The following is a 19,834-nucleotide window of genomic DNA, read 5'->3' as shown; positions in this document are numbered from 1 at the left end:
CTGGCTCTCTGTGCAATAAATGCTTAACACTATCCGCTGACAAGACTAACTGCTCGCCCACGCTACCACAAAATCTGAGGTTTTAGAGTTAAATATGTTAACCCATGTCAGCCAATAAGGGTTGCTCTTGACTATCATCGTAATGTCCACATGTAGTGGTACACTACATAGATAGAAAGCTTACTACAGCAGTCCTGGTAGTGTTGTCCTAAGAAAGAAATAGGTCAGCCTGCCAGTGGTTCAGGTAGGTGTTATCACATGTGGAGACCAATGGTAAAAATGGTACTTAAGATATAGTTGGAATTAACTGATAACTCCAGTGATTATCAGGGCATATGCACCTGTAATATTAGTACATTGTCTTTATAACTGGCTTCAGGCAAACATTTTGGAGAAACACTGCCTAATTTCAGCTGACAATCGGTACATTGAAAATCATGCACAAACAAGTTCTACCTGTTACATGGGAAATGGAGTTGATATAAGTACTAAAGCTGACTATTCCATGTCTGGCTACTTTTGATTGGAACACTTAATTTGTTTTCCCCACATTTTAGAAATCAATATGGTGGATATCCTTACAACACCTTCAATGGCGAAACCTAAGCAAGACTACTCGCGGACTCCAGGACAACTGTTATCTCTTATTAGCTCACTAGGCCTTGTAAGTACACACAATTGTGTTAATTTCTATGTAAAATGTGTATATCACGAGGAACTAAACACTTAAGGAAAATTTGTACTCTTAATTAACTCTTGGTAATATTGGACTAAACTATTCTCATGTTCAGCAATTACTTCCCCATTTCTAGGAGTAAAATCCTAAGACATTAGTTTTTCAATGTGGTCTGCTTAAGCATGCACTGATGTCATGCTTCTTTTTCGAGTGGGTGTCTGAGCATACTACCTTGAACCTATGCAGAAATGCAAAGGTTTAGTAACTAAAATTTTTAGCTCTCACCTAAGAACCGGCATGCACTTTGGTGTGCAAGTTCTTTTGTTTTCTACAGTGGACTTGGAGGATGTCTATTGCTTACCATTGGTGGGCTTCATTGTCACTCTATTTTTCTTGCTTTTTATTGGTCAGCTGTGTAAGCTTCCTACAGCTTTGTGTTCGTCCTGGAGCATGGATGTATTACTTGTGGTATTCCACTGTTCACTTTTCTTTACTTCTTCCCACTCCATTTTTCACTCTTCCGTGTTGCTTCTTGTCCCCACACACCTTCCTCATGTTTTCTGGCTTGTTTCTTTTTGCCCCACCTGCAATCCCTTCCTCCGTTGCTATTCTTGTTGCTTCTTGCCCCCACTGTCTTGCTGTTGTGTGTGTTGTTGCTTCTTTCATTCTACGCACCCGCTCTTCCTCCTTTTGTTGTTGCTTGCCTCCACACTCCTGCCTTCCATTGTTGCTTACCCCACTTCTCTGCCATAAAAAAACTGACGTTACTGCTGCCCACATCATAGCACTTTTTTTTTCATTTTACCGATACCCTCCATGTTGTACATCCTCGCTCCCTCAGTGATGCCTCCTGATCTGCCTTCCTGCAAGTCAGGAAAAAAGTGCCCCCCTCTGCTGCGGATTGCCCTCCCCCACCTGCCATAACGCTGATCGCGTCCTAGCACCTTTGTTTTTTTTTTTTTGTTTTTTTTTCTTCAACCCACACCGTGCATGTTGCATGCCCTTACTCCATGATGCCTACTGGCTGCCCTCCAGCTGTATATATATTTGTATTTTTTTGTAATTTTAAGCCATGCTGCACATCATCCAAAACCATTACCTTGTGTAGGCGAGACATCAGTTTTACCAATGTTTGTTTTCAGATGGAATAGTAAATATTAAATTTAGAAAATGCTATGCCTTAAGTCTCAAAATGAATTTAAGTATGTGACTGACCTAATTAACTTCAATGAGAAAATAAATGAAGTTCAATGAGACTGACCCCTCCTATGCTGATGTGGCATGCCAACCTAATTTTTCTAAATGTTCCTTCCATAGTAGTGTCAATTAGTCTCGGGTTGCCTATTTTCCTCCAGGTATTGATGTACCCCCCACACCCCCCAGCTCCTCCCCTCCAAAAGCAGCATTCCAAGCCATATTTCCACCATGCCCCATATCCTCCTGCAACACCGGATTTCTTTACCTAAATAAACATGTTTTTTGTTTTTTTTCGTTTTGCTTGACAAGGTTAAATTCAGTTGAACTGACTACACTACATTAAGATATTTTTTCCCTGTTCTCCTTGGGTCTGCCCTACTCTGGCTCTGCAAACTGGGCCTTGTACAACTCCGTCTGTACTTTGATTTCAGTTCAGTGATGGTGAGCAGTCCAGGACATCTCAGGTACATGGGATGGGGATCAAGTACTCACAATCAATCAGCAGACATAATAGCTTGATTGTCCTGCCAGTTTCTGTGGAAGGGTAAACAAAACTAAATAAAGAACAGAACCATGATGAATACAATCAAATACCCAGTTACAATTTAGATAATTATTTTCCCTCCCTGTGTGATGTCCTCTTTCACACCCCAGCTAATTGCTCCCACCTGTACAGGGGATTCTAGTGCCAGAAGTTCGGCAACCCTTGCAGATTAATACAGCCTCTCCCCATCTGGGCTGAAAGCATATCACCATATCACAGTCCTTATCTGTGATCCTCTTAGGGTAGCAATTTTCAAAGACACAGTGAGTGTCACTTCCAGTACACCTGCCATCTCCTGCTGGTTGGGCAGTAGCCAGGGCACAGTCTGTTCTCTGGGGACACACTTTGAGAGGAGGGTGATAGCATTTTCAGAACCAGCGCAGATACAAATGTCTGTTTTGTGTCCACTACAGACACTCTCGGTAGGTGGATAGGTACTTTTTAATAATATACCAGCGTGGTCTTCTCGGACAAACATATATTCACTAGTGAGGTGCAGTTGGGACCTACCAGCCTGATCTGGGGGCCCAAAGGCGAGGTGCTGTTGCAGCCGCCCAGGCCAATCAGGCATCCAGAATCAAGATGCAATTGCTGTGCATGCTTCACAGCTGCACCAGAGAGAAGGTACAGCCTTACCTAGCTGGGTAATCTTTCTGTAGGTCTTTTGTCACTTCTGCAAATGGAGAATGTGGGTGGGGTGCTGGGTGGAGGGGGGACACTTCACAGTATGGATCATTTCTGGCTTCGCTCACTAACAACATCTGCTTTCTCTGTGTGCTTCAGTCATATTGTAATTCCTTCATGGAATTTATACCACTAAGTGGGCATCCCTGTAAAGCCCAAGGAGACTGGGTATATAGTAGGACACAAAAATTACCCCAAAGGACTAATTTTACTATAAATACTATACAGTATTTCTATATTAACTGTAGAAATACACTATATGAGAGTATTATATAGTAAACAAATACAAAGTAATAAGGGCACTTTTTCAACTTGAACAGAATTATATATGCAATAGATTAGTATTGTTTGGTTTTTGATGTATCTAAACAAATTTATTATTTGCTTACTCCCTTCACACCTTTTTTGGTCAGTATGAAAAATAGAATAAATGAGAACTTCATCAATCATATATATTCACAAATTAGAATGTGTATTTAACATTTGAAGTACAAATTATATTGTGTGCGCACTGTCAGGTGGTGTCGTTTGGATCTGCGTGTGTCCTTCGGCTCCGGGTAGCGTCATTGGAGTCGTCTGTGATGTCACGGTTGCCTATAAAGGCACCAACCCGGCAGGCATACGTCAGTTCTTTTTCTCCTGCACCGGTTAAGCCCAGGTCCAGGATCGAGCTACCCTCTGCCTTTTTTTTTTTTTTTTTTTTGCAGGCTTTTTTTTCGACCTTTTTGTTGAAGTTTTTCAAAGTCTGTACGAGATGTAATCGAGGAAGACATCATGCACCACACGGCTTCAATCGCGTCGCGCCATGTCGGTGATGGACCCCCACCAGGTATGTCTCTTGTGCCTCAAAAAAGCCCATAGCTCGAAGTCGTGTTCCGACTGCCGGGCCAGGGCCCCAAAAGCTTTGAGAGAGCGGTCTCGGAAGCTCATGGCGGATTGGCAGTCGACGTCAGTTGGCGGGACTCCTAGGTGGTCACAGTCCCACTCAAGGAGGCGGTCGCAGGACTGCTCCAGGGGCCCTGAGTCCTCTTCTTCGCACTCGGTCCTCTGTGCACTCGTGAAGAGGCGCAAAAAAAAAAAAAAGACTGTGCCACACCCGTTGGCTGGCGAGGTGGCTCGGGAACGCCGACGTTACATGCATGGTTCTGTGGAACTGATGCCAGAGCTGACTTTGCGTCTGCCCTACCCCCCCCCCCCCCCCCCCCCCCACCCCTCAACACACACACGCACAATTTAAAGAATTTTAGAAAGCCATGCTGTAGGAAAGTACCATTTTGCCTGGCATGTTACCCCATTTTCACTGTATGTATGTTTGTTTTTGCCTATGTGTCAGTGGTATCCTGCTAGTCAGCAGCCCAGTGCTCATAATGTATGCCCTGTAGGTGTTCCCTGTGTGGTGCCTAACTGTATCACTGAGGCTCTGCTAACCAGAACCCCAGTGTTTATGCTCTCTCCGCTTTTAAAATTGTCACTACAGGCTGGTGACTAATTTTACCAATTCTCATTGGCACACTGGAACACCCTTCTAATTCCCTTGCATATGGTACCTAGGTACCCAGGGTATTGGGGTTCCAGGAGATCCCTATGGGCTGCAGCGTTTCTTTTGCCACCCATAGGGAGCTCTGACAATTATTACACGGGACTGCCACTGCAGCCTGAGTGAAATAACGTCCACGTTATTTCACTGCACTTAAGTAACTTATAAGTCACCTATATGTCTAACCTTCACCTGGTGATGGTTGGGTGCAAAGTTACTTAGTGTGTGGGCACCCTGGCACTAGCCAAGGTGCCCCCACATCGTTCAGGGAAAATTCCCCGGACTTTGTGAGTGCTGGGACACCGTTACAAGCATGCACTATACATAGGTCACTACCTATGTATAGCGTCACCATGGTAACTCCAAACATGGCCATGTAACATGTCTAAGATCATGGAATTGTCACTCTAATACCATTCTGGTATTGGGGGGACAATTCCATGCATCCCCAGGTCTCTAGCACAGAACCTGGGTACTGCCAAACTTGCTTTCCGGGGTCTCCACCGCAGCTGCTGCTGCTGCCAACCCCTCAGACAGGTTTCTGCCCCCCTGGGGCCTGGCCAGCCTGGTCCCAAGAAGGCAGAACAAAAGATTTCCTCTGAGAGAGGGTGTTACACCCTCTCCCTTTGGAAATAGGTGTGAAGGGCTGGGGAGGAGTAGCCTCCCCCAGCCTCTGGAAATGCTTTGATGGGCACAGATGGTGGTCTCTCTGCATAAGCCAGTCTACACCGGTTCAGGGATCCCCCCCAGGCCTGGTCTGGAGTGAAACTGGACAAAGGAAAGGAGAGTGACCACCAATGTTCCCTCTAATTTTTTTCTACTTTGTGCAGCAGGGTAAGGTCTCTGTGCGCTGCAGCTAAGGATACCTGCGCCAAGAAATTAACCATTCACGCGAGCGCAGCGCATAACTACCAAGATCATTGGCATTTGCCACTCCATAGCTTTGTTTTACCACTAAAGCAAAAAAGGCAGGGCATTAGAAGTTAAAAAGAAGAAAATAGTATCTCGTTCACATCAGGAGCAGCGAAGGGGCACAGATTAAGTGGAATCAATCAGTGCTTGGTACCTGCTCCACACAGAGGAAAGCAAATGATGCTTGGCTTCCAGTGACGAATTACAAGACTGTAGAGTAGAGTGCCACGCAAGCCAACAAAAAGTAAGTGACAGGCAGGCTCCAAGCCCTTTACTGTACACAACATAGTGCCACGCAAGCCAACAAAAAGTAAGTGACAGGCAGGCTCCAAGCCCTTTACTGTACACAACATAGTCTCCCAAGCAAGATGCAGGCGCTAGCACGTGCACTCACAGCAAGCAACAGAAAGGTGACAAGAACGGCCTTCCACTCCACGTCTTCATGTGGCGGTGGGTTTTAGTAATATTCAAACCGTTTGAGCTATAAACAATGTATTTTGGTTGCAGATTTTTGTTTATGTGGAAAATCTATAATTATACAAAAATGCTGCGGCCATACAATTGTATAATTTTAGTGGCCCTGAATATAGTGCATCTTACAAACTGAAATCACGGCGGGGGCTCAACAAACAGACAACATTAAGGCATAGTTTGCTTAGTCCCAGGATCGTTAATGCAGACAGTAGCTTTAGCTCATCCATAACCCTGGGTATTCCTCACAATAACCAGCTACCTAATCTATGACCTTCAGTACAGAGTACAGCATTTGGCACTTATCCTTCTTGTGTTCTCCGGTTTTGCAGCATGTTATTAAAGCTAGGCATTCTGATTAGCCAAATCAGTCAATTAGAAGGACAGTATATAACAAGTATTTGCAATACAATAGGTCTTGCATTGGCAAGAGTGCAAGCTATTGGGGTTGTAAATGACAATGTCTTTTATTTGTGTTTTGATTTGGAGTGTAGAGGATGTATGTGGTGTGGAGTCGAAATTTGTGGTTTGCATTTGAATTGTTAATTGTGCGGTGTGAAATTGTGTGGTACTGAGTATTTGTGTAGTGCAATTATGTGGCATGGTGAAAATATATGGGTGAGAGCTGCATAGAATACATAGAAAGGAAGATAGAGAGGGATAGGTAGTTTATATCTTAACTGAGAAGATACAATGCAAGCTTCCCTCACATAGAAGGTACTACGCAAGCTTCCCTCACAGAATTTACCATACAAGCTTCCCTCACACACAGCAGATACTGCACAGGCAGAAGTCTAAGCTTCCCTCACACAAAGCAGATACAGTACAGGCAGCAGCGGTGCATGGTTCCCTCACACACAGCAGATACAGAACAGCAGCAATGCAAGCTTCCCTTACACACACCAGATCTTCATAGGCAGCAGCAGTGCAAGCTTCCCTCACACACAGTGCAGATACAGCAGCAGGGCAAGCGTCCCTCACACACAGCAAATACAGCACAGCAGCAGTACAAGCTTCCCTCACCCACAGCACCGATACAGCAGCAGTGTAAGCTTCCCTCACACATAGCAGCTATAGCACAGGCAGCAGTAGTGCAAACTTCCCTCACACACAGCTCATATACAGCACCAGTGCAAGCTTCCTTCACACACAGCACAGGTACAGCACAACAGCAGTGCAAGCTTCCATCACACACAGCACAGGTACAGCACAACAGCAGTGCAAGCTTCCTTTACTCACAGCAGATACAGTACAGCAGCAGAACAATATTCCCCACACACAGCACAGTTACAGCACTGCAGCAGTGCAAGTTCCTCTCACACTGAGCAGATACAGCACAGGCAGCAGCAGTGCAAGCTTCCCTCATACATAGTGCAGATACAGCACAGGTAGCAGTGCAAGCTTCCGTCACACACAGCACACATACAGTTCAGGCTGCAGTGCAAGCTTCCCTCATACACAGCGCAGATACAGCACAGCAGTAGTGCATGAAGCACTGGCATTGCCTTTAGGTCTTGGCTTTGGGACCTTATAAGTGTTTAGCCAGAGCTATTCTTCAATTTTGTGTAATGAGGGTGCTGGTAAACAAGAACTGCCAAGCTTGTTTTTGTAAGCAAACACAGACTGCACTTCCGAGGCCTGCTCTGCATTCCAGGTATTCCTCTGGGAGCTGGCGAGGGGCTCCAAAGAGACAAGCAATTCTCCACAGAAAATGCAAAAAGAAATATGTGAAATGCTTTACCTAAAGAAAGACCTTTTGAGTGTTCAGCTTTTAGTATTTTCTTCACTGTTAATAATTCTTTTTTCTCTCCCAGAGTGTGATTAAAAGTGTTTTTTTACCCTTATAGTTTGATATTGGAAACACAGGTACGGTTTGTCAAAGGATGCTCCTGCACATTCGAATTTGTAACTGCATATAGTTAATGTGGTTTACACGAGCACCAGTAGCTTTATAGACAGAGACATTTATTTTTAGTCATGGAGAAACTAAGCACCTTTCCCAAAATCACAGGATGTTTAGCCTCCAAGACTTAAACACTGTCCCAGCCTCAAAGTTCAAAGTTGAAACAGCACATCCTCTTGCTTTTGCGCAAAACGTTTAAAATGTGACGGAAGAACGAAATTCCAGTCATAAAGCTGGTGAAATGTACTTTGAAATGTACCTATAAGCAGCACTTTTAATTGCAGCAGCTCTTTGGGCACTGGCACCTTTTTTATTTAAGATAAACGTTTTACTTGTTATTTCCTATTTTTGAGGGCCGATGCTTATTTTTCTTACTCAAGCATTTACGGCGAGTAAAAGACACATATGGGAAAGACAGGTGGAAAAGAAAAACAAAAAAGAGTCACAATGGGAGAAAACAGAAAGCTGCACGAGTGAGCTGAAGGGCCAGGGACTGGCTTTAAATGGATTGAAGAGGCCCGAGATGGCTTCAGTATTATGCTGCCTTAGTATTCCGTGTTTGCACTTTTAATTGAAGCAGCCGCATGTTTAAGAAGAGGGCTTTAGGCACTGGCAAGTTTTTTTTTTTTTTTTAAATTTACAGATTACGCACTGGAGAGAACACAATGCCCTCAGTGACAAAAAATAAACATTTTATCTAGCAAGCGATCATCTCAGCCAGCCAGCCTGCTGATAAGCATGATTTATTGCCCTGAATGCAGCCCGGTGCACTCCAGCCAGACAAAGCTAATAAAACTCCTGTGACCTGGGCGCTTTGTAAAGGTGTGTGCGTGGTGGGAAAAGACATCCTGCGCGCACGCACACACGCGCGCACCTTAAAGGGAACATTGGTGACCACTCCCCTGACCAGCACAAACCAGGGGAGGTGCCCAGAGCTCCTCCAGTGTGTCCCAGACCTCTGCCATCTTGGATGCAGAGGTGTGAGGGCACAATGGACTGCTCTGAGTAGCCAGTGCCAGCAGGTGACGTCAGAGACCCCTCCTGATAGGTGCTTACCTTTTTCAGTAGCCAATCCTCCATGGGGGGCTATTTAGGGTCTCTTCTGTGGGCATCTCACCAGATAACGAATGCAAGAGCTCACCAGAGATCCTCTGCACTTCCCTCTTCGACTTCTGCCAAGGATCGACTGCTGACTGCTCCAGGACACCTGCAAAACCGCAACAAAGTAGTAAGACGACTACCAGCAACATTGTAGCGCCTCACCCTGCCGGCTTTCTCGACTGTTTCCTGGTGGTGCATGCTCTGAGGGCTGTCTGCCCTCACCCTGCACTGGAAGCCAAGAAGAAATCTCCTGTGGGTCGACAGAATCTTCCCCCTGCTAACGCAGGCACCAAACGTATGCATCACCGGTCCTCTGGGTCCCCCCTCATCCTGACGAGCGTGGTTCCTGGAACACAGGAACTGGATCCAAGTGTCTCCCACAGTCCAGTGGCCCTTCTGTCCAAATTTGGTGGCGGTAAGTCCTTGCCTTCCCACGCCAGACAGCAATCCTGTGTACTGTGTGATCTGCAGCTGCTCGGGCTTCTGTGCACTTTTCCAAGACTTCATTTGTGCACAGCCTAGCCTGGGTCCCCCGCGCTCCGTCCTCCATTGCCCAACTCTCTGAGTTGGACTCCGACGTCGTGGGACCCTCTTTTGGGACTCTGAGTCATCTCCGGTTCACAAATCTTCTAAGTGCCTTTTCCGGTACTACTGTGGGTGCTGCCTGCTTCTGTGGGGGCTCTCAGAGTTGCTGAGTGCCCCCTCTGTCTCCTCCAAGGGGCGACCTCCTGGTCATTCCTGGGCCCTAGCAGCACCCATAAACCTCAACCGCGACCCTTGCAGCTAGCAAGGCTTGTTTGCCGTATTTATGCGTGGAAACAACTCTGCATCCTCCACCACGCTGTGGGACATCTTCTGACCAAAGGAGAAGTTCCTGGCACCTTCCGTTGTTGCAGAATCTTCGGCTTCTTCCACTCTGAGGCAGCCCTTTTGCACCTTCATCTGGGGTTTAGTGGGCTCCTTTATTTTTAGTAACTCTTGAGTATTGTGTTGTCTTATGATATTGTGCTACATTATATAAGTGGTATAGCAGGAGCTTTGCATGTCTCCTAGTTCAGCCTAAGCTGCTTTGCCATAGCTACCTTCTATCAGCCTAAGCTGCTAGAAACTCCTCTATTATACTAATAAGGGATAACTGGACCTGGCACAAGGTCTACGTACCACAGGGTACCCACTATAAGCCAGGCCAGCCTCCTACACGTGCACCTCATATTTGAGCTGGCTGCCCCTGCTGGTGAGCCTTTTTGCCCCACGGAGGCCCCATAGAACTCCACGTTGGCGGCTTCAGCCCTGACGCCGTTGGGGACTTCAGGATCCGATGTTGGACCGGATTGATGCCGGATGCACACAATCGACCTCCTCTGACGTCTGCCCCGATGTCGACGCTGACAACCCCCCCACCCCATCTCCGGCGCCCACTGGTGGTGTGAGCCCCATCGTCATCCCGGATGATCCGGTGCTGGTATGAGATCAGATGTCGCTGATTCCAACTTTGACAGCGCCGACAAGGCCCAGATCAGTGCCCAAGGCTTATTTCGAACAGCCAGGTACAGGTGAGGAATGGGAAGGGTCTGAGGACCCTTTAGAATATGTATTGGAGCATGTGGACTGGTATGAGGATCTAGGAGAAGCCAGCGATACCTCTCCAGATACTAGCATGCTCTACCCACCTTCTGTGGCTACAGAGGAGGGAGCTTCATATGACATGATGTTGCGTAGAGCAGCCGAGGTATTGGACCCAGCACCAGTGTTCTTTCCCTAAACTGTACCTTTGTTCTCACTATTGGCACAGCCCTGGCACACATATAAGTCCCTTGTAAATGGTACCCCTGGTTCCAAGGGCCCTGATGCCAGGGAAGGTCTCTAAGGGCTGCAGCATGTCTTATGCCACCCTGGGGACCCCTCACTCAGCACATGCACACTGCCTCACAGCTTGTGTGTGCTGGTGGGGAGAAAATGACTAAGTCGACATGGCAATCCCCTCAGAGTGCCATGCCCACCTCACACTGCCTGTGGCATAGGTAAGTCACCCCTCTAGCAGGCCTTACAGCCCTAAGGCAGGGTGCACTATACCATAGGTGAGGGCATATGTGCATGAGCACTATGCCCCTACAGTGTCTAAGCCAAACCTTTGACATTGTAAGTGCAGGGTAGCCATAAAGAGTATATGGTCTGGCAGTTTGTCAAACACTAACTCCACAGTTCCATAATGGCTACACTGAAATCTGGGAGGTTTTGTATCAAACTTCCCAGCACAATAAATGCACACTGATGCCAGTGTTTTATTTATTGTAAAATGCACCCAGAGGGCATCTTAGAGATGCCCCCTGAATACCAGTCTGACTCCTAGTTCTAGGCTGACCAGTTTCTGCCAGCCTGCCACAACCAGACGAGTTTGTGGCCACCTGGGGAGAGTGCCTTTGTCACTCTGTGGCCAGGAACAAACCCTGTATTGAGTGCAGGAACTGTAACACCATGCGGTGAGTCTCAAAGGCTCATGCCTTTTGTTACAGCATCCCAGGGCATCCCAGCTAGTGGAGATGCCCGCCCCTCCGGCCACTGCCCCCACTTTTGACGGCAAGGCTGGAGGAGATAATGAGAAAAACAAGGAGTTGTCACCAACCAGTCAGGACTGCCCCTAAGGTGCCCTGAGCTGAGGTGACCCCCTGCCTTTAGAAATCCTCCATTTTGAGATTAGAGGATTTCCCCCAATAGGATTAGGGATGTGCCCCCTTCAGGGAGGAGGCACAAAGAGGGTGTAGCCACCCTCCAGGACAGTAGCCATTGGCTACTGCCCACCTGACCTAAACACACCCCTAAAGTTAGTATTTAGGGGCGACCCAGGAAATCAGATTCCTGCAACCTACACAAGAAGGACTGCTGACCTGAAAGCCCTGCAGAGACGACTGAGGCGACAACTGACTTGGCCCCAGCCCTACCGGCCTGTCTCCATACTCAAAGAACCTGCACAGCAACGCATCCGACAGGGACCAGCGACCTCTGAAGCCTCAGAGGACTGCCCTGAACCGAAGGACCAAGGAACTCCAGAGAACAGCGGCACTGTTCACCTAGAGCAACATTTTTGCAACTTTGAAACAACTTCTAAAGAATTCACTCTTCCCGCCGGAAGTGTGAGACTTCACCCTCTGCACCCGACGCCCCTGGCTCGAGCTCCAGAGAACCAACTCTGCAGAGAGGAGTCCCTGGCGACTGCGACCTCGTGAGTTACATGAGACGACTCCCCTGCACCCCACAGCGATGCCTGCAGAGAGGATCCAGAGGCTCCCCCAGACCGCGACTGCGTGGTAACAAAGGAACCAGACGCCTGGACCCAGCACTGCACCCGCTGCCCCCAAGACCGAGATGAACCAAACTCCTGTGAAGGAGTGACCATCAGGAGGCCCTCTGCCTAGCCCAGTCGGTGGCTGGCCTGAGAAGCCCCTCTGTGCCCTGCCTGCATCGCCTAAGTGACCCCCGGGTCCCTCCATTGCTTTCAATAGCAAACCTGACGCCAACTTCGCACACTGCAACCGTCTGCCCCTGTGCCGCTGAGGGTGTGTTTTGTGTGCCTGTTTGTGTCTCTCCCCACCAGTGCTCTACAAACCCCCCCCCCACCCCCCAGTCTGCCCTCCGAAGACGCAGGTACTTACCTGTCGGCAAACTGGAACCGGAGCACCCCTGTTCTCTTAAGGCGCCTATGTGTTTTGTGCCTTCCTTTGACCTCTGCACCTGACCGGCCGTGTGTTGCTGGTGCTGTGTCTTTGGGGTTGCCTTGAACCCCCAACGGTGGGCTGCCTATGCCCAGGAAACTGAACTTGTAAGTGCCTTACTTACCTTAGAAACTTAACCTTACTAACCTCCTCCAGGAACTGTTGCTTTTTGCACTGTGTCCACTTTTAAAATAGCTTATTGCCATTTTTAACCTATACTGTGTGTACTACTGCTTTAATTCAAAGTTCCTTACTTACCTGTGTGGAGTACCTTGCATTTTATGTATTTACTTCAAATCTTGTGGTTCTAAAATAAATTAAGAAAATATATTTTTCTATATAAAAACTATTAGCCTGGAGTTACGTCTTTGAGTGAGTGTTCCTCATTTATTGCCTGTGTGTGCACAACAACTACTTAACACTACCCTCTGATAAGCCTACTGACCACACTACCACAAAATAGAGCATTGGAATTATCTAATTTAAAGGTACCTTACATACCTTTAGTGTTTTCCTACACTCCCAGCGCCCCTCTACACTTGCCTAGGGGGGTAATTTGACATTCGCATTCCACTATTTTAGTATATGGTTTGTGTTGCCCCTAGGCACCTTGCAATCTATTGTATTTTCTACTGTTTGCACTATTCTGTGACTGTTTACTTACCTGATTTTGGTTACTAGTGTATATATGGTGTCTAATACTTACCTCCAGAAGGAGTATTGCCTCTAAGATATTTTTGACCTTGTGTCACTAAAATAGTGTTACCAAAAATAAAGGTACTTTGAGTATTGTCTTTTATTGTGTATAAGTACTGTGTAACTATAGTGGTATTGCAGGAGCTTTGCATGTTTCCTAGTTCAGCCTAAGCTGCTCTGCCACAGCTACCTGTACACAGCCTAAGCTGCTAGAACACTGACTACATTTCACTAATAAGGGATAACTGGACCTGGTATAAGGTGTAAGTACCTTCGGTACCCACATTGGTAGCGCAGAGGTGGGATAAGTACTTGCAATTGCTTTACCACTTTGTTACTGGTGCTTTTCAAAAGTAAAGTGTACTCCAATACTTAGAGCTGTATAGAATTATACTTAGCAGTCATTTGTTCTCTTTCAAAAAGTTATTTCAAACTTTCTAAAAGTTGTACAAATTTCTGAAAAGTTTTTCTTTTCCTGTAAAACGTTAGGTAAAATAGTTTGGCAACTTCTTACTCTCTCCCAAACTTTTTCTATCACCATGTCTTCTGTAGAGTCTACCCCCAGGGTTGTGCAGACCACTAATGAAAAACTTAATTTCAAAAGTTTGAGGGGTCTCTGTTTAGAAAGACTAGGGATTGGGAAGAACCCCAACAAGGATTTCCTCTTGAATCTCCTCTTACAAAATGACCAGGAGCATCCTGAGAGTCACGTACAGCCAGAAGAGGTAGATGGGGATTCTGACCATGTAGATTCAGGAGAGGGTCACGTAGATCCAGAAGAGGATCCTTCCATAGATCTTTATCTTAACAAACCACACAGTGTAGCTGGTAGTGGGAAGGGGTCTCACAAGTAGGGCACCCTTCACACCTAGAGGCCAGGTCACTCGGATTACACCAGTTAGGGAGATATCTACTTCTGCCCATTATGACATCTCCTCTGTCTCTGAAGGGTCTCACATCTCCCACCCTGAGGTTAGCTCCCAAGATAGAGCACGCAGAAAGCTGAGATTGGAGAAGGCTAGAGTGAGGCTGAAACAGCAACAGCTGGCCCTAGATAGGGAAGCCTTCTCTGTAGAAAGAGAAAGGCAGGGTTTGGGGTTAGTTCCCCATGGTGACATCCGCATTGAAAGTTTCAGGACTCATGAGGTCAGGGAGGACAACATTAGCTCCAGAAACATGGATAAAATTGTTCCCCCATACAATGTAGGGCGGGATGATATTCAAAAGTGGTTTGCTGCGCTTGAGAGGGCCTGTAAAGTTCAAAGGGTCCCTCAAAAGCAGTGGGCTGCAATACTTTGGTTGTTCTTCTCTGACAAAGGGAGGGACAGGCTCCCTACTGTTAGGGAGGAGGATGAAGACAACTACAGCATTTTAAAGAATGCAGTCATTGATGGTTTTGGCCTAACCACAGAGCAATACAGAATCAAGTTTAGGGGAACCAAGTAAGAATCTTCACAAGATTGGGTTCACTTTGTGGACTGTTCTGTGAAGGTTTTAGAGGGTTGGTTAAATGGTAGCTAAGTGTCCGATTACCAGGGCCTGTATAATCTGATTTAGAGAGAGAATATATTGATTAGTTGTGGGTCTGACTTGTTAAACAAGTCTCTTGTGGTCTCAGATCTGACCTCTCCCCAAGAACTGGGAAAGAAGGCAGACAAATTGGTTAGAACAAGGGTGTGCAGAAAAGCTTATACAGTGGGTGACAAAAGAAGAAAGATGGTGATAAATCCCAGGATAAGCATGGGGATAAAAGTAAGCACAAAGATCCTTCTTCAGGTCCACAACACTCCTCTGGGGGTGGGGATGAATCATATTCCTCTTACACTCATTGTACACACAATAAAAAGCCCTGGTGCTAGGTTTGCAAAGGTAAAGGCCATAGGCCAGGGGATAAGTCCTGCCCAGGTAAAGCCCCTGAGCCTACCACCACTAAAACATCAAGCTCTAGTGCCCCTAGCAGTAGTGGTAATAGTGGTGGGACTACTGCTACTGGCAATAGTCAAACAAAGGGTGTAGTTGGTTTCACTTTTGGGACCATAACTGGGATAGACAGTCCCAAGACAGTTTCTGTCACACCTGGTAGCATCGGCCTTACCACCTTGGATGCTTGTCTGCTTAACATGGACAAGTACAAGCAGTCAATTTTAATAAATGGTGTTGAGGCCCAGGCCTACAGGGACCGAGGTGCCAGTATCACTTTGGTGACTGAAAGCCTGGTGTCACCTGCACAACACCTTCTTGGTCAGAAGTACCAGGTTACTGATGTCAACAACTCCACTCAATCTCCCCCCTTAGCTGTAGTTCAACTTAGTTGGGGTATAGTTACTGGCCCACAGCAGGTTGTGGTATCCTAGCTTACCTGTAGACTGTCTCTTAGGTAATGACCTAGAGGCCTCAGGCTGGGCTGAGGTAGAGTTTAGGATCCATGCTGGGTATCCTTTAGGAATTGCTTCCTCTCAATTCAGGTGAAATAAAAATAACAAAGGCGAGAAAAAGGCCTGAAATCTCAGGATCCCTCTCCGCCAACAGATAAGAAAGGTTATCAAAGTATCCCTTCTCCACCCTACCACTAACTACACCATTTATGTGGTGGAGAAACGTCTCCTGGGGTGGAACCTGTACTAAGTGAGCCGTCAGCTAACACAGCTGGACTCCCAGAGGTCAAAGTTCCTCTCTGTGGAACCACTAAACCTAGATGTGCAAAATTGCACTGTTTTAGTAAATGTCGAGCAGCCCTCCCAGAGAACATTTAGTGCAGCAGCCCTATACTACCTCTGAACACTTAGGACAGCAGCACTGTCCTAGTGTGGAGCTTATAGGACAGCAGCTCTGCCCTGCTCCGACCCAAGAGAAACAGCAACCCTGTTCTCTCTTACAGCCATATGGAAAAAGTTTTTGCCCAGCTATGGCTTTATTGAGACAGCATCCCTGTCTAGCATTTACTGCATTTGACATAGGCCCAGTGGACCAATCCCACTCCCCAAATTTAAAACATAATCATAGGAACTCTGAGAATTTACACTCACACTGTTGGTTAGGTGAAAATCTCCAAACAGTGTGGTTTACATCCCCACAGGGAAGTAATCATATACTGGGTGATACAGGGAGTAACCACTCTATTGCAGATCTACTCTCCAATTATCACCACTTAGACAATAAAGTCTCAGCTGGGCAAGGCTAGCCTTATTGTCCTTCGTTACGGGGATTATGTGAGAAAGTAGCCTCTTTCTAGCATTTTTGGTCTGTTTGTGAGTGAGTGTCAGTGTGTTTTTTACTATTTCACTGGGATCCTGCTAGCCAGGACCCCATTGGTCATAGTTTGTGGCCTATGTGTGTTGTTAGTATGCTTAACTCACTGAAGTTCTGCTAACCAGAGCTCCACTGCTTGTGCTCTCTCTACTTACCAAATTTGTCACTACACTTTAGTGACTCCATATTCCAATTCCGATTGGCACACTGGACCCCCCTTATAAGTCCCTAGTATATGGTACCTAGGTACCCAGGGCATTGGGGTTCCAGGAGATCCTTATGGGCTGCAGCATTCTTTTGCCACCCATAAGCAGCTCAGGCAAACCTTTCCTCAGGACTGCCAATGCAGCCTGAGTGAAATAGTGCGCACACTATTTCACAGCCATTTTCATTGCACTTAAATAACTTATTAACCAGTCCACACAGGTTCAGGGACCCCCAGTCCTTCCTCTGGCGCAAAACTGGACAATGGAAAGGGGAGTGACCACTCCCCTGTCCATCACCATCCTAGGAGTGGTGCTCAGAGCTTCTCCAGAGGGTCCCTGGGTTCTGCCATCTTCTTTCCAAGGTTGACAGGGAACTCTGGGAGCACCTGAGTGGCCATGCCAGGCAGTTGATGTCAGAGGCCCCCCCTGATAGGTGCTTACCTGGCTAGGTGACCAATACCCCTTTCAGGGCTATTTATGGTCTCTCTCTTGGGTGGGTTCTCAGATTCGGCTTGGAAGATTCCAGCATGACTTCCCTGCAACCTCTACTTCTACTTCTGACTTCTGGAACTGCGACTAGAACCCCCAGGACCCGACAAGCTGCTTCCAAGAAGAACTCTTCTGCAACATTGTTTCCTGGGCTCCTGCCAGAAACTGCAACATTTCCACTGGCTGTGCATCCACTGAGGGCGGCGTGTCTTCAGTCTACACTAGAATAAAGAAGGAATCTCCCTTGGAGTGAAGGAGTTGCTCCCCTGCATCCGCAGGTACCTGCTTCAACGACTAGCGTCTGTATGGATCTCCCCTCATCTTGAACTGAGTGGATCCTGCTTCATGGGTGGTGGTCCTGAGTAGTCCTCTTGGTCTTCTCTGCCAGCCGTCCAACTTTGGTGGAGGTAAGTGTAGGAGGTTGGCCTGGCTTATAGTGGGTACCTTGTGGTACTTACACCTTGTGCCAGGTCCAGTTAGTAGAATAGAGGTGTTTCTAGCAGCTTAGGCTGATAGAGGTAGCTATAGCTGAGCAGCTTAGGCTGAACTAGGAGACATGCAAAGCTCCTACTATACCACTTATATCATATAGCACTATATCACAAGAAAACACAATACTCAGAGTTACTAAAAATAAAAGTACTTTATTTTAGTGACAATATGCCAAAAGTATCTGAGGATACCCTCACTTAGGAGGTAAGTAATTTAAACAAATTATATGCACACAAACCAAAAATCAGGTAAGTAACAGTAAGAAAAGTAGTGCAAACAATGTAGGATCACAATAGTATGCAATAGGTAGAAATAGGCCTAGGGGCAACACAAACCATATACTCCAAAAGTGGAATGCGAACCACAAATGGACCCCAGGCCTATGGTAGGTTGTCGAGGGTCGCTGGGACTGTGAGAAAACAGTAAGGGTATCCAAAATACACTACCCCAAGACCCTGAAAAGTAGGAGTAAATTTACCCTACTACCCCCAGAGACACAGTATAGTTGAGATGGGGGATTCTGCAAGAACAACAACTGCCACCAAAACACTGAAGACGGATTCCTGGACATGAGGACCTGTAAGGGAAGGGGACCAAGTCTAAGAGTCACCCAAGTGTCTGGGGGGGGACAGGAGCCCACTAAACCCCGGATGAAGTTGCAAAAGGGCTGCCTTCGGGTGGAAGAAGCCGATGATTCTGCAACAACGGAAGGTGCCAGGAACTTCTCCTTTGGTCAGAAGATGTCCCACGGCATGCTGGAGGACGCAGAGTTGTTTCCACGCAGAAAGACTGCAAACAAGCCTTGCTAGCTGCAAGAGTCGCAGTTGAGGATTTTGGGTGCTGCTAAGGCACAGGAAGGACCAGGAGGTCGCCCCTTGGAGGAGGAGACAGAGGGGGCGCTCAGCAACAGGGAGTGCCCCCACAGAAGCAGGCAGCGCACGCAGAAGTCCCGGAAAAGGCACTTAGAAGATCTGAGGACCGGTTGACTCGGAGTCACAAAGGAGGGGTCCCACGACGTCGGAGTCCAACTCAGCGAGTTGGGCAATGCAGGACGGAGTGCTTGGGACCCAGGCTAGGCTGTGCACAAAGGAAGTCTTGGAAAAGTGCACAGAAGCCCGAGCAGCTGCAGATCACGCAGTACACAGTGTTTCTTTCTGTCGTGGGGAGGCAAGGACATACCTCCACCAAATTTGGACAGAAGGGCCACTGGACTGTGGGAGACACTTGGACCCCAGCTCCTGTGTTCCAGGGACCACGCTCGTCCGGATGAGAGGGGACCCAGAGGACTGGTGATGCAGAAGTTTGGTGCCTGCGTTAGCAGGGGGAAGATTCCGTTGACCCCCGGGAGATTTCTTATTGGCTTCCAGTGGAGGGTGAAGGCAGACAGCCCTCAGAGCATGCACCACCAGGAAACAGACGAGGGATCCGGCAGGATGAGGCGCTACAGTGTTGCTGGTAGTTGTCTTGCTACTTGTTGTGGTTTTGTAGGCGTCCTGGAGCAGTCAGCAGTCGATCCTTGGCAGAAGTCGAAGAGGGAAGTGCAGAGGATCTCTGGTGTACTCTTGCATTCGTTATCTGAGGAACAGCCCAGAGGAGAGACCCTAAATAGCCCAGAAAGGAGGATTGGCTACTGAGAAAGGTAAGCACTGATCAGGAGGGGTCTCTGACGTCACCTGCTGGCACTGGCCACTCAGAGCTGTCCATTGTGCCCCAACACCTCTGTATCCAAGATGGCAGAGGTCTGGGACACACTGGAGGAGCTCTGGGCACCACCCCTGGGAGGTGCTGGTCAGGGGAGTGGTCACTCTCCTTTCCTTTGTCCAGTTTCGCGCCACAGCAGGGCTGGGGGATCCCTCAACCCGTGTAGACTGGCTTATGCAGAGAGGGCACCATCTGTGCCCATCAAAGCATATCCAGAGGCTGGGGGAGGCTACTCCTCCAAAGCCCTTCACACCTATTTCCAAATG

General features: G+C 47.4%; 1 protein-coding gene across 1 annotated transcript in view; it reads left to right on the top strand.

Annotated features, from left to right (window-relative positions):
• Positions 1-19,834, top strand: part of MASTL (microtubule associated serine/threonine kinase like) — a 208,675-nt gene that overhangs the window by 77,774 nt on the left and 111,067 nt on the right. Inside the window, exon 5 of the mRNA XM_069211322.1 lies at positions 558-664. Within this exon, the coding sequence (XP_069067423.1) occupies positions 558-664 (107 nt within the window). The remainder of the gene's footprint in view (positions 1-557; positions 665-19,834) is intronic.

The sequence above is a fragment of the Pleurodeles waltl genome, chromosome 10 (genome assembly GCF_031143425.1).
Source record: "Pleurodeles waltl isolate 20211129_DDA chromosome 10, aPleWal1.hap1.20221129, whole genome shotgun sequence".
In the NCBI taxonomy this organism is placed as follows: domain Eukaryota; kingdom Metazoa; phylum Chordata; class Amphibia; order Caudata; family Salamandridae; genus Pleurodeles; species Pleurodeles waltl.
The sequence above is the reverse complement of the archived record's forward strand: the minus strand, read 5'-3'. Positions and strand labels throughout refer to the sequence as shown.